Source organism: Entelurus aequoreus, linkage group LG01, assembly GCF_033978785.1.
Source record: "Entelurus aequoreus isolate RoL-2023_Sb linkage group LG01, RoL_Eaeq_v1.1, whole genome shotgun sequence".
NCBI lineage: Eukaryota > Metazoa > Chordata > Actinopteri > Syngnathiformes > Syngnathidae > Entelurus > Entelurus aequoreus.
Window position 1 is genome coordinate 99,628,573 of NC_084731.1, and position 12,500 is coordinate 99,641,072.

Consider the following 12,500-nt stretch of genomic DNA (forward strand, 5'->3'; position numbering starts at 1 on the left):
TATATATATATATATATATATATATATATATATATATATATATATATATATATATATATATATATATGTATATATGTATATATATATATATATATATATATATATATATATATATATATATATATATATATATATATATATATATATGTATATATGTGTATATATATATATATATATATATATATATATATATATATATATATATATATATATATATATATATATATACATATATATATATATATATATATATATATTACTATTAATTGCCCAGCCGGTGGATGGTGGAGGGTGTGTCAGTGGATGGTGGAGGGTGTGTCGGTGGAGGGTGTGTCAGTGGATGGTGGAGGGTGTGTCAGTGGATGGTGGAGGGTGTGTCGGTGGAGGGTGTGTCAGTGGATGGTGGAGGGTGTGTCAGTGGATGGTGGAGGGTGTGTCGGTGGAGGGTGTGTCAGTGGATGGTGGAGGGTGTGTCAGTGGATGGTGGAGGGTGTGTCGGTGGAGGGTGTGTCAGTGGATGGTGGAGGGTGTGTCAGTGGATGGTGGAGGGTGTGTCAGTGGATGGTGGAGGGTGTGTCGGTGGAGGGTGTGTCAGTGGATTGTGGAGGGTGTGTCAGTGGATGGTGGAGGGTGTGTCTGTGGATTGTGGAGGGTGTGTCGGTGGACGGTGTGTCAGTGGATTGTGGAGGGTGTGTCAGTGGATGGTGGAGGGTGTGTCAGTGGATGGTGGAGGGTGTGTCGGTGGAGGGTGTGTCAGTGGATTGTGGAGGGTGTGTCAGTGGATGGTGGAGGGTGTGTCAGTGGATTGTGGAGGGTGTGTCAGTGGATGGTGGAGGGTGTGTCAGTGGATGGTGGAGGGTGTGTCGGTGGAGGGTGTGTCAGTGGATTGTGGAGGGTTTGTCAGTGGATGGTGGAGGGTGTGTCAGTGGATTGTGGAGGGTGTGTCGGTGGAGGGTGTGTCAGTGGATTGTGGAGGGTGTGTCAGTGGATTGTGGAGGGTGTGTCGGTGGAGGGTGTGTCAGTGGATGGTGGAGGGTGTGTCAGTGGATTGTGGAGGGTGTGTCGGTGGAGGGTGTGTCAGTGGATTGTGGAGGGTGTGTCAGTGGATGGTGGAGGGTGAGTCAGTGGATTGTGGAGGGTGTGTCAGTGGATGGTGTAGGGTGTGTCAGTGGATGGTGGAGGGTGTGTCAGTGGATTGTGGAGGGTGTGTCAGTGGATGGTGAAGGGTGTGTCAGTGGATTGTGGAGGGTGTGTCAGTGGATGGTGGAGGGTGTGTCAGTGGATGGTGGAGGGTGTGTCAGTGGATTGTGGAGGGTGTGTCAGTGGATGGTGGAGGGTGAGTCAGTGGATTGTGGAGGGTGTGTCAGTGGATGGTGGAGGGTGTGTCAGTGGATGGTGGAGGGTGTGTCAGTGGATGGTGGAGGGTGTGTCGGTGGAGGGTGTGTCAGTGGATTGTGGAGGGTGTGTCAGTGGATGGTGGAGGGTGTGTCAGTGGATTGTGGAGGGTGTGTCGGTGGAGGGTGTGTCAGTGGATTGTGGAGGGTGTGTCAGTGGATGGTGGAGGGTGTGTCAGTGGATGGTGGAGGGTGTGTCAGTGGATGGTGGAGGGTGTGTCGGTGGAGGGTGTGTCAGTGGATTGTGGAGGGTGTGTCAGTGGATGGTGGAGGGTGTGTCAGTGGATTGTGGAGGGTGTGTCGGTGGAGGGTGTGTCAGTGGATTGTGGAGGGTGTGTCAGTGGATTGTGGAGGGTGTGTCGGTGGAGGGTGTGTCAGTGGATGGTGGAGGGTGTGTCAGTGGATTGTGGAGGGTGTGTCGGTGGAGGGTGTGTCAGTGGATTGTGGAGGGTGTGTCAGTGGATGGTGGAGGGTGAGTCAGTGGATTGTGGAGGGTGTGTCAGTGGATGGTGTAGGGTGTGTCAGTGGATGGTGGAGGGTGTGTCAGTGGATGGTGGAGGGTGTGTCAGTGGATTGTGGAGGGTGTGTCAGTGGATGGTGGAGGGTGTGTCAGTGGATGGTGGAGGGTGTGTCAGTGGATTGTGGAGGGTGTGTCAGTGGATGGTGGAGGGTGTGTCAGTGGATGGTGGAGGGTGTGTCAGTGGATGGTGGAGGGTGTGTCAGTGGATGGTGGAGGGTGTGTCAGTGGATGGTGGAGGGTGTGTCAGTGGATGGTGGAGGGTGTGTTAATCCATCGCCAGCCAGGTATTAAAAAAACAGACCTAAAAATGAGCGATCATCAACCTTCACCAAGACGTCACTTGATTGACATTGACAACACCCGAGGGTCTTGTGAGATGACGCAGGCTGCTGCCAGATCATTATTAAGACAAAATGACCGACAGGAAGGCCAGAAACACTTTTTATTTACCAGTGCCTCCATGGAAATGCCCCCCCTCCACCTCAAAGAACTACTCACCCCCAAATGCTCCACACCACACCTCCGCTCCGGACAGGCTAACCTCCTCCAACCTCCGAGGACAAAGCTACAAACAATGGGAGACCGGGCTTTCTGCTCCACCGCTCCCAGTCTGTGGAACGCTCTCCCTGACCACCTGAGGGCACCACAGACTGTGGATGCTTTCAAAAAAAGGCTTAAAAACCCTTCTTTTTAAGAAAGCCTTTTTTTTTTTTTTTTTTTAGATATTTGCATACTAGTTTTAGCTATTGGCTGTTCTAGTTTTTATTTGTATTTATTTTTTATTATCTTTTTATTTTTTATTTTATTTCTTTATACACTGTAGCACTTTGAGGTTGTTTACTCAATGTAAAGTGCTTTTTACAAATAAAATCTTTTATCATTGTTATTATTATTTATTTCAAAAGACTCTCGCGCCGTACCTGCCGTCAAAACTCTAAAGACCGACCGCACAGTTCCTGTCTTCACAATAAAAGTCCTGCTCCATCCTGCCTGCGCTAACAAAATATGAGTCTCAGAAAGCTAGCGCGCACAAGCTAGCAAGCTCGGGAGTTTGCCGCCAATGTATTTCTTGTAAAGTGCATAAAAAGGAGTATGGAAGCTGGACAAACTTTCATGTGATATTGGACAGAAAGGAGGACTTCATTGTAGAATGTGGAGGTTATCATCACTACTGTCTGATTCTAAGTGGAGGTTATCATCACTACTGTCTGATTCTAAGTGGAGGTTATCATCACTACTGTCTGATTCTAAGTGGAGGTTATCATCACTACTGTCTGATCCTAAGTGGAGGTTATCATCACTACTGTCTGATTCCTATCAATGCAAGTCATCACAATCATACCAACTTATATTCTTGTCTTCATGAAAGAAACATGCTTGTATTATCATGAAACACATTTAACTTGTTAACAAAAACCTCTCTTTCATAAATAAATCAATACAAATGATAAATATGAATGATCCCCTCGACTTGGTACATTGAAAAGTAGCTCACCTGGGCACCCTTCCATCCATCCATTTTCTACCGCTTGTCCAATTCGGGGTTGCGGGGGGTGCTGGAGCCCATCTCGGCTGCATTGGGGCGGAAGGCGGGGTACACCCTGAACAAGTCGCCACCTCATCACAGGGCCAACACAGACAGACAACATTCACACACTAGGGACCATTTAGTGTTGCCAATCAACCTATCCCCAGGTGCATGTCTTTGGAGGTGGGAGGGGCCTATCCCCAGGTGCATGTCTTTGGAGGTGGGAGGGGCCTATCCCCTGGTGCATGTCTTTGGAGGTGGGAGGGGCCTATCCCCAGGTGCATGTCTTTGGAGGTGGGAGGGGCCTATCCCCAGGTGCATGTCTTTGGAGGTGGGAGGGGCCTATCCCCAGGTGCATGTCTTTGGAGGTGGGAGGGGCCTATCCCCAGGTGCATGTCTTTGGAGGTGGGAGGAAGCCGGAGTAGAACCCACGCAGTCACGGGGAGAACATGCAAACTCCACACAGAAAGACCCCGAGCCCGGGATTGAACTCAGGACTACTCAGGACCTTCGTGTTGTGAGGCACATGCACTAACCCCTGTTCCACCGTGCTGCCCCACCTGGGCACCCCTGACGTAAAATACCCACAGGTGTAAATGTTGTCTGTATGTATAAAAGTCCTGAGTGTACCCCGTCTTTCCCTCAAAGTAGGTTATTATCTGAATGCTGTGTTTTGCAGGCTTTTTGAACCATTTGTGACATCACAGAGAGACGGACGGACCTCTGCGGGCATTTTTAGTCTGTACTTAAAGCCAGGCCCTCCTCTCTGCTCTACTCACTGGCGCCCATGCCGTCACGTTTCATGCTCACATGTCTATGAAATAAATACGTCCGCCACATTTTACATGGGAGCGTTTTGTCAAGATGGACCAGGAAGCAGGAGTTGGATTAGCCGCTAACCTGCAAGGAAGACGACAGTCGCCATGGCGAGACTACCACCTTGTTGGAGGAATCACAGGAGGAGGTCGGCTGAAATATTATTTTCATCTAATGGTGGGAAGCGCACAATAACTCCGACGTGATAAATGCTGACTTTTTTTAAGCGGATCTGTATCGATCCCAGAGTGGGCCAATCTAGAAGACGTTTATTTTCCACCATAACTGAATAGGTTATGTCATGATCTGTGGTCCGGATCATGTTTTTGTTATTTTCTCTTAGCTTTGGACTCTTTTAGTTCCTGTTTGTGACATCTCTGAGTTTGGTTTGGTTACCATGGTTACTTATTATTTCTACCTGGCTCTGATTAGTGTTCGCCCGCTCACCTGCTTCGCGAGCACTAATTAGAGAATTTATTTAAGCCTGACTTTGCCAGTCAGTCGGCCTGGCGTCATTGTTCGATTCATGTCCACGTAAGTCCTGTTTATTTCATGCCACAGTTTCGTGATTGTTCCAAGCCATAGTTTATGCTGTTTGTTTCATGCCACAGTTTCGTGTTTGTTCCAAGCCATAGTTTATGCTGTTTGTTTCATGCCACAGTTTCATGTTTGTTCCACGCCATAGTTTATGCTGTTTGTTTCATGCCACAGTTTCGTGTTTGTTCCAACCCATAGTTTATGCTGTTTGTTTCATGCCACAGTTTCATATTTGTTCCAAGCCATAGTTTATGCTTTTTGTTTCATGCCACAGTTTTGTGTTTGTTCCACGCCATAGTTTATGCTGTTTGTTTCATGCCACAGTTTCGTGTTTGTTCCAAGCCATAGTTTATGCTGTTTGTTTCATGCCACAGTTTCGTGTTTGTTCCAAGCCATAGTTTATGCTGTTTGTTTCATGCCACAGCTTCGTGTTTGTTCCAACCCATAGTTTATGCTGTTTGTTTCATGCCACAGTTTCATATTTGTTCCAAGCCATAGTTTATGCTTTTTGTTTCATGCCACAGTTTTGTGTTTGTTCCACACCATAGTTTATGCTGTTTGTTTCATGCCACAGTTTCGTGTTTGTTCCAAGCCATAGTTTATGCTGTTTGTTTCATGCCACAGTTTCGTGTTTGTTCCAAGCCATAGTTTATGCTGTTTGTTTCATGCCACAGTTTCATGTTTGTTCCAAGCCATAGTTTATGCTGTTTGTTTCATGCCACAGTTTCATATTTGTTCCAAGCCATAGTATATGCTTTTTGTTTCATGCCACAGTTTTGTGTTTGTTCCACGCCATAGTTTATGCTGTTTGTTTCATGCATGCCACAGTTTCGTGTTTGTTCCACACCATAGTTTGTGCTGTTTGTTTCATGCCACAGTTTCGTGTTTGTTCCAAGCCATAGTTTATGCTGTTTGTTTCAAGCCACAGTTTCGTGTTTGTTCCAAGCCATAGTTTATGCTGTTTGTTTCATGCCACAGTTTCATGTTTGTTCCACGCCATAGTTTATGCTGTTTGTTTCATGCCACAGTTTCATTTTTGTTCCACGCCATAGTTTATGCTGTTTGTTTCATGCCACAGTTTCGTGTTTGTTCCACGCCATAGTTTATGCTGTTTGTTTCATGCCACAGTTTCATGTTTGTTCCACGCCATAGTTTATGCTGTTTGTTTCATGCCACAGTTTCGTGTTTGTTCCACGCCATAGTTTATGCTGTTTGTTTCATGCCACAGTTTCAAGGTGCTTTTGTTGACCAGAGAGGAGATTCTATAGAGAAATCTCGTTCGTTGGTTGACCTTTCTGAAGACCTTGGTTGCCATTTTATCACAGGAAAGATTAGCCTCTAGAATGGAACCTAGGTAGGTGACCTCATCTTTCCTGGTGATAACAATGTCACCCACTTTTATAGTGAAGTCACTGACTTTCTTAAGGTTAAACTTCATAGCTTACCAAAGTCCTACTAAAACATTTTGATGGATTTTTGAGCGCAGTGTGTAATGTTCTATGTTGTCAATGGAACATATAACATGTTGGTGTTGTTTACTTGAGTCATATTGCAGCCTACACGTATCTCTTATGTGTGACTGCCATCATATTGCAGTCTACACGTATCTCTTATGTGTGACTGCCATCATATTGCAGCATACACGTATCTCTTATGTGTGACTGCCATCATATTGCAGTCTACACGTATCTCTTATGTGTGACTGCCATCATACTGCAGTCTTCACGTATCTCTTATGTGTGACTGCCATCATATTGCAGCCTACACGTATCTCTTATGTGTGACTGCCATCATATTGCAGCATACACGTATCTCTTATGTGTGACTGCCATCATATTGCAGTCTTCACGTATCTCTTATGTGTGACTGCCATCATATTGCAGTCTACTTGTATCTCTAATGTGTGACTGCCATCATATTGCAGTCTACACGTATCTCTTATGTGTGACTGCCATCATATTGCAGCCTACACGTATCTCTTATGTGTGACTGCCATCATATTGCAGCATACACGTATCTCTTATGTGTGACTGCCATCATATTGCAGTCTACACGTATCTCTTATGTGTGACTGCCATCATATTGCAGTCTACACGTATCTCTTATGTGTGACTGCCATCATATTGCAGTCTACACATATCTCTTATGTGTGACAGCCATTATATTGCAGCCTACATGTATCTCTTATGTGTGACTGCCATCATATTGCAGTCTACACATATCTCTTATGTGTGACTGCCATCATATTGCAGCCTACACGTCTCTTATGTGTGACTGCCATCATATTGCAGTCTACATGTATCTCTTATGTGTGACTGCCATCATATTGCAGTCTACACGTATCTCTTATGTGTGACTGCCATCATATTGCAGCCTACACGTCTCTTATGTGTGACTGCCATCATATTGCAGTCTACATGTATCTCTTATGTGTGACTGCCATCATATTGCAGTCTACATGTATCTCTTATGTGTGACTGCCATCATATTGCAGCCTACACATATCTCTTATGTGTGACTGCCATCATATTGCAGTGTACATGTATCTCTTATGTGTGACTGCCATCATATTGCAGTCTACACGTATCTCTTATGTGTGACTGCCATCATATTGCAGTCTACATGTATCTCTTATGTGTGACTGCCATCATATTGCAGTCTACACATATATCTTATGTGTGACTGCCATCATATTGCAGCCTACCTGTATCTCTTATGTGTGACTGCCATCTACTGGTCACACTTATCATTACACCATGTACCAAATAAAATAGCTTCGAGGTTGGTAAGCACAACCAAAATGATTCTGCACATTAGGCACACCGGGTTGTGAGGCACACTGTCGAGTTTTGAGAAAATTAAAGGATTTTAAGTGCTCTTATAGTCTGGAAAATACGGTAGTCAAATGGGTAAACAAATGTTTTCATTAAATTGAAACGGAGTTTAGTTTTTGAATGATTTCTGCTGCTGGTGTGCCTCCGGATTTTCTCAACACAAAAAATGTGGCTTGGCTCAACAAAGTTAGTTAAACACTGCTCTAGAATGAGCACATGACAAAATGGACGCATGAATATGAAATATGCTTTGAAGGGAATAAACAAATGAAATCTGACTGAGGGGTTTTTAAATATTACTTCCACACAGCAGCTGTTTTCCTCTCTTTTCTTCCCAGATGTGCAACATTGAGTTTTCCCGGCATGCATCGGTGCTGCGGCGGGACCACGGGGAGCTGTCCGCGGTGCTGAAGCTGCCGACGAGAAGATGTTGTTGTTGATTATTTAAATAGGAGGATGAAAGGCGGCCATATTTCATGTTATTAGTTAATGTTATTATTAAAAAGGAGGATGAAAGTTGGCCATATTTCATGTTGTTAGTTAATGTTATTATTAAAAAGGAGGATGAAAGGCGGCCATATTTCATGTTATTAGTTAATGTTATTATTAAAAAGGAGGATGAAAGTTGGCCATATTTCATGTTATTAGTTAATGTTATTATTAAAAAGGAGGATGAAAGGCGGCCATATTTCATGTTATTAGTTAATGTTATTATTAAATAGGAAGATGAAAGTTGGCCATATTTCATGTTGTTAGTTAATGTTATTATTAAAAAGGAGGATGAAAGGCGGCCATATTTCATGTTATTAGTTAATGTTATTATTAAAAAGGAGGATGAAAGTTGGCCATATTTCATGTTATTAGTTAATGTTATTATTAAAAAGGAGGATGAAAGGCGGCCATATTTCATGTTATTAGTTAATGTTATTATTAAAAAGGAGGATGAAAGGCGGCCATATTTCATGTTATTAGTTAATGTTACTATTAAAAAGGAGGATGAAAGGCGGCCATATTTCATGTTATTAGTTAATGTTACTATTAAAAAGGAGGATGAAAGGCGGCCATATTTCATGTTATTAGTTAATGTTATTATTAAATAGGAAGATGAAAGGCATATTTCATGTTATTAGTTAATGTTATTATTAAATAGGAGGATGAAAGGCGGCCATATTTCATGTTATTAGTTAATGTTATTATTAAATAGGAAGATGAAAGGCATATTTCATGTTATTAGTTAATGTTATTATTAAAAAGGAGGATGAAAGGCGGCCATATTTCATGTTGTGGAGAAGGATTTCTATTTTATGACTTGACGTGTCTTCAGAGTTCCCGCCCACGCGCTCCCTCAAGGGACTGACGGCTTTTTATTGACGTCATAGCAACCGTGATTTGACATGTGACACCCCCCCCCCTTCTCCCCCCTCCTCCCACCAGTCGTGACCGCACCACCATCACTAAAGTGCTGCGAGGATTTTCTTCCTGAGATTCTTCGTCGTCTGCGTGACTTTCCTCCGCGATGGACGTGCGTCGTGTTCCCGCGGCGATGTGCTGCCTGATCGCGGTCTTCTTCTGGTGCTGCGCGGGCTCCTCGCCTTACGTGGATCGTCAGTACCTCAACGAGTGGGCCGTGGAGATCCGGGTGGGCAGGAAGCTGCTGCCGGCATCGCCCGGGACTTGGACTACCAGCTGGTCCGACAGGTACCACTTGCTCTTTATTCTGTTTGCTGGTCCGACAGGTACCACTTGCTCGTTGCTCCCATTCTGTTTGCTCCAATTATCAACAAATCTGCCAATTTACGGCATCTCCTAGATTTGATGTCCATTACTACTCAGTGTTGTCTTGTCCACTACTTCCTGGCCTTTGCAAACACACCAACATGTCACACATGTGTGGGACATCTACACCAGGGGTCACCAACACGGTGCCCGCGGGCACCAGGTAGCCCGTAAGGACCAGATGAGTAGCCCGCTGGCCTGTTCTAAAAATAGCTCAAATAGCAGCACTTACCAGTGAGCTGCCTCTATTTTTAAAATTGTATTTATTTACTAGCAAGCTGGTCTCGCTTTGCCCAACATTTTTCATTGTAAGAGAGACAAAACTCAAATAGAATTTGAAAATCCAAGAAAATATTTTAAAGACTTGGTCTTCACTTGTGTAAATAAATTCATTAATTTTTTTACTTTGCTTCTTATAACTTTCAGAAAGACAATTTTAGAGAAAAAATATAACCTTAAAAATTATTTTAGGATTTTTAAACACATATACCTTTTTTACCTTTTAAATTCCTTCCTCTTCTTTCCTGACAATTTAAATCAATGTTCAAGTAAAATTTTTATTTTTTATTGTAAAGAATAATATATACATTTTAATTTAATTCTTCATTTTAGCTTCTGTTTTTTCGACGAAGAATATTTGTGAAATATTTCTTCAAAAGTATTATGATTAAAATTTTAAAAAAAAATTCTGGCAAATCTAGAAGTGAAGTGAATTATATTTATATAGCGCTTTTCTCTAGTGATTAAAGCGCTTTACATAGTGAAACCCAATATCTAAGTTACATTTAAAGCAGTGTGGGTGGCACTGGGAGCAGGTGGGTAAAGTGTCTTGCCCAAGGACACAACGGCAGTGACTAGGATGGCGGAAGCGGGGATCGAACCTGGAACCCTCAAGTTGCTGGCACGGCCACTCTACCAACCGAGCTATACCGGTTGGTAGAGAAAATCTGTAGAATCAAATTTAAATCTTATTTCAAAGTCTTTTGAATTTATTTTAAAATGTTTGTTCTGGAAATAATGATTTGTCTTTGTTAGAAATATAGCTCGGTCCAATTTGTTATATATTCTAACAAAGTGTAGATTGGATTTTAACCTATTTAAAACATGTCATCAAAATTCTAAAATTAATCTTAATCAGGAAAAATTACTAATGATGTTCCATAAATTCTTTTTTTAAGTTTTTCTCTTCTTTTTTTCGGTTGAATTTTGAATTTTAAAGAGTTAAATTAAAGATAAACTATGTTTCAAAATTTAATTGTCATTTTTTTCGTGTTTTCTCCTCTTTTAAACCGTTCAATTAAGTGTAAATATCATTAATTATTAATAATAACATTGAGTTAAAGGTAAATTGAGCAAATTGGCTATTTCTGGCAATTTATTGAAGTGTGTATCAAACTGGTAGCCCTTCGCATTAATCACTACCCAAGAAGTAGCTCTTGCTTTCAAAAAGGTTGCTGACCCCTGCTTTACAGTATGGCTTCCCAATGTTCTGCACATCTGTTGGGATTTATAGCTAGGTTCTTGTAATTCCACCTAAATGCTGATTGTTGTTGTTATGTATGTTGGCCTGTATGCTTTATGATCATGTTTGCTCACCCGCAACATTCACCGAGATCAAACACCACACTTGTTATACGAGACATTGATACGACGTTGATTAGACGTACGTGTCCTTTAAAACTGACTCCTAAACAACGCTGCTAAATAATTGTATTTGTAAATTGAGACAATGTTGATGGTGTCTAATGTTGGATCAACGTTGTGGGTTGGAAAATGACTACATTTCAACGGTCAAATCAATGTTAGAACCTGACATTGAACAAACATTGTCAATAAACATGTTGTTTCAATGTTGTATTTGTGTTGTAGAATATTGGTTGGGAAATGACCAAATTTCAATGTCAAATCAACGTCACAACCCAACATTGATTGAACGTCGTCAAAAAGCATGTTGTTTCAACGTTGTTTTAAATATTGGTTAGGAAATGACCAAATTTCAACGGTCAAATCAACGTCACAACCCATCCATCCATCCATTTTCTACCGCTTATTCCCTTCGGGGTCACGGGAACCCAACATTGATTAAACGTAGTCAAAAAGCATGTTGTTTCAACGTTGTTTTAAATATTGGTTGGGAAATGACCAAATTTCAATGTCAAATCAACGTCACAACCCAACATTGATTAAACGTCGTCAAAAAGCATGTTGTTTCAACGTTGTTTTAAATATTGGTTAGGAAATGACCAAATTTCAACGGTCAAATCAACGTCACAACCCATCCATCCATCCATTTTCTACCGCTTATTCCCTTCGGGGTCACGGGAACCCAACATTGATTAAACGTAGTCAAAAAGCATGTTGTTTCAACGTTGTATTTGTGTTGTAGAATATTGTTTGGGAAATGACCAAATTTCAATGGTCAAATCAACGTCTGCGCCCAACATTGATTAAACATCAAAGAGCATGTTGTTTCAACGTTGTATTTGTGTTGAAGAATATTGGTTAGGAAATGACCAAAATTCAACGGTCAAATTAACATCACAACCCAACATTGATTAAACGTCGTCAAAAAGCATGTTGTTTCAACGTATTTGTGTTGAAGAATATTGGTTGGGAAATGACCAAAATTGAATGTTAAATCAACGTCACAACCTGACATTGAATAAACGTTGTCAATAAGCATGTTGTTTCAACGTTGTATTTGTGTTTTAAAATATTGGTTGGGAAATGTCCAAATTTCAACGGTCAAATCAACGTCTAAACGTAGTCAAAAAGCATGTTGTTTCAACGTTGTATTTGTGTTGTAGAATATTGGTTGGGAAATGACCAAATTTCAACGGTCAAATCAACATCTGAACCCAACATTGATTAAACGTCATCAAAAAGCATGTTGTTTCAACGTTGTATTTGTGTTGTAAAATATTGTTTCGAAAATGACCAAATTGCAACGGTCAAATCAACGTCACAACCTGACATTGAACAAACGTTGTCAATAAGCATGTTGTTTCAACGTTGTATTTGTGTTGTAGAATATTGGTTGGGAAATGACCAAAATTTCAATGTTAAATCAACGTCAGAACTTGACATTGAATAAA

At 41.8% G+C, this 12,500-nt stretch overlaps 1 protein-coding gene across 1 annotated transcript in view; it reads left to right on the forward strand.

The window, feature by feature from the left end:
- The first annotated feature begins 9,080 nt into the window (after window positions 1–9,080).
- pcsk1 (proprotein convertase subtilisin/kexin type 1) overlaps window positions 9,081–12,500 on the forward strand; it is a 47,135-nt gene continuing 43,715 nt past the window's right edge. Inside the window, 2 exon segments of the mRNA XM_062040618.1 lie at window positions 9,081–9,260; window positions 9,263–9,327. Coding sequence (XP_061896602.1) covers window positions 9,146–9,260; window positions 9,263–9,327 — 180 coding nt within the window. The 5' untranslated portion in view covers window positions 9,081–9,145.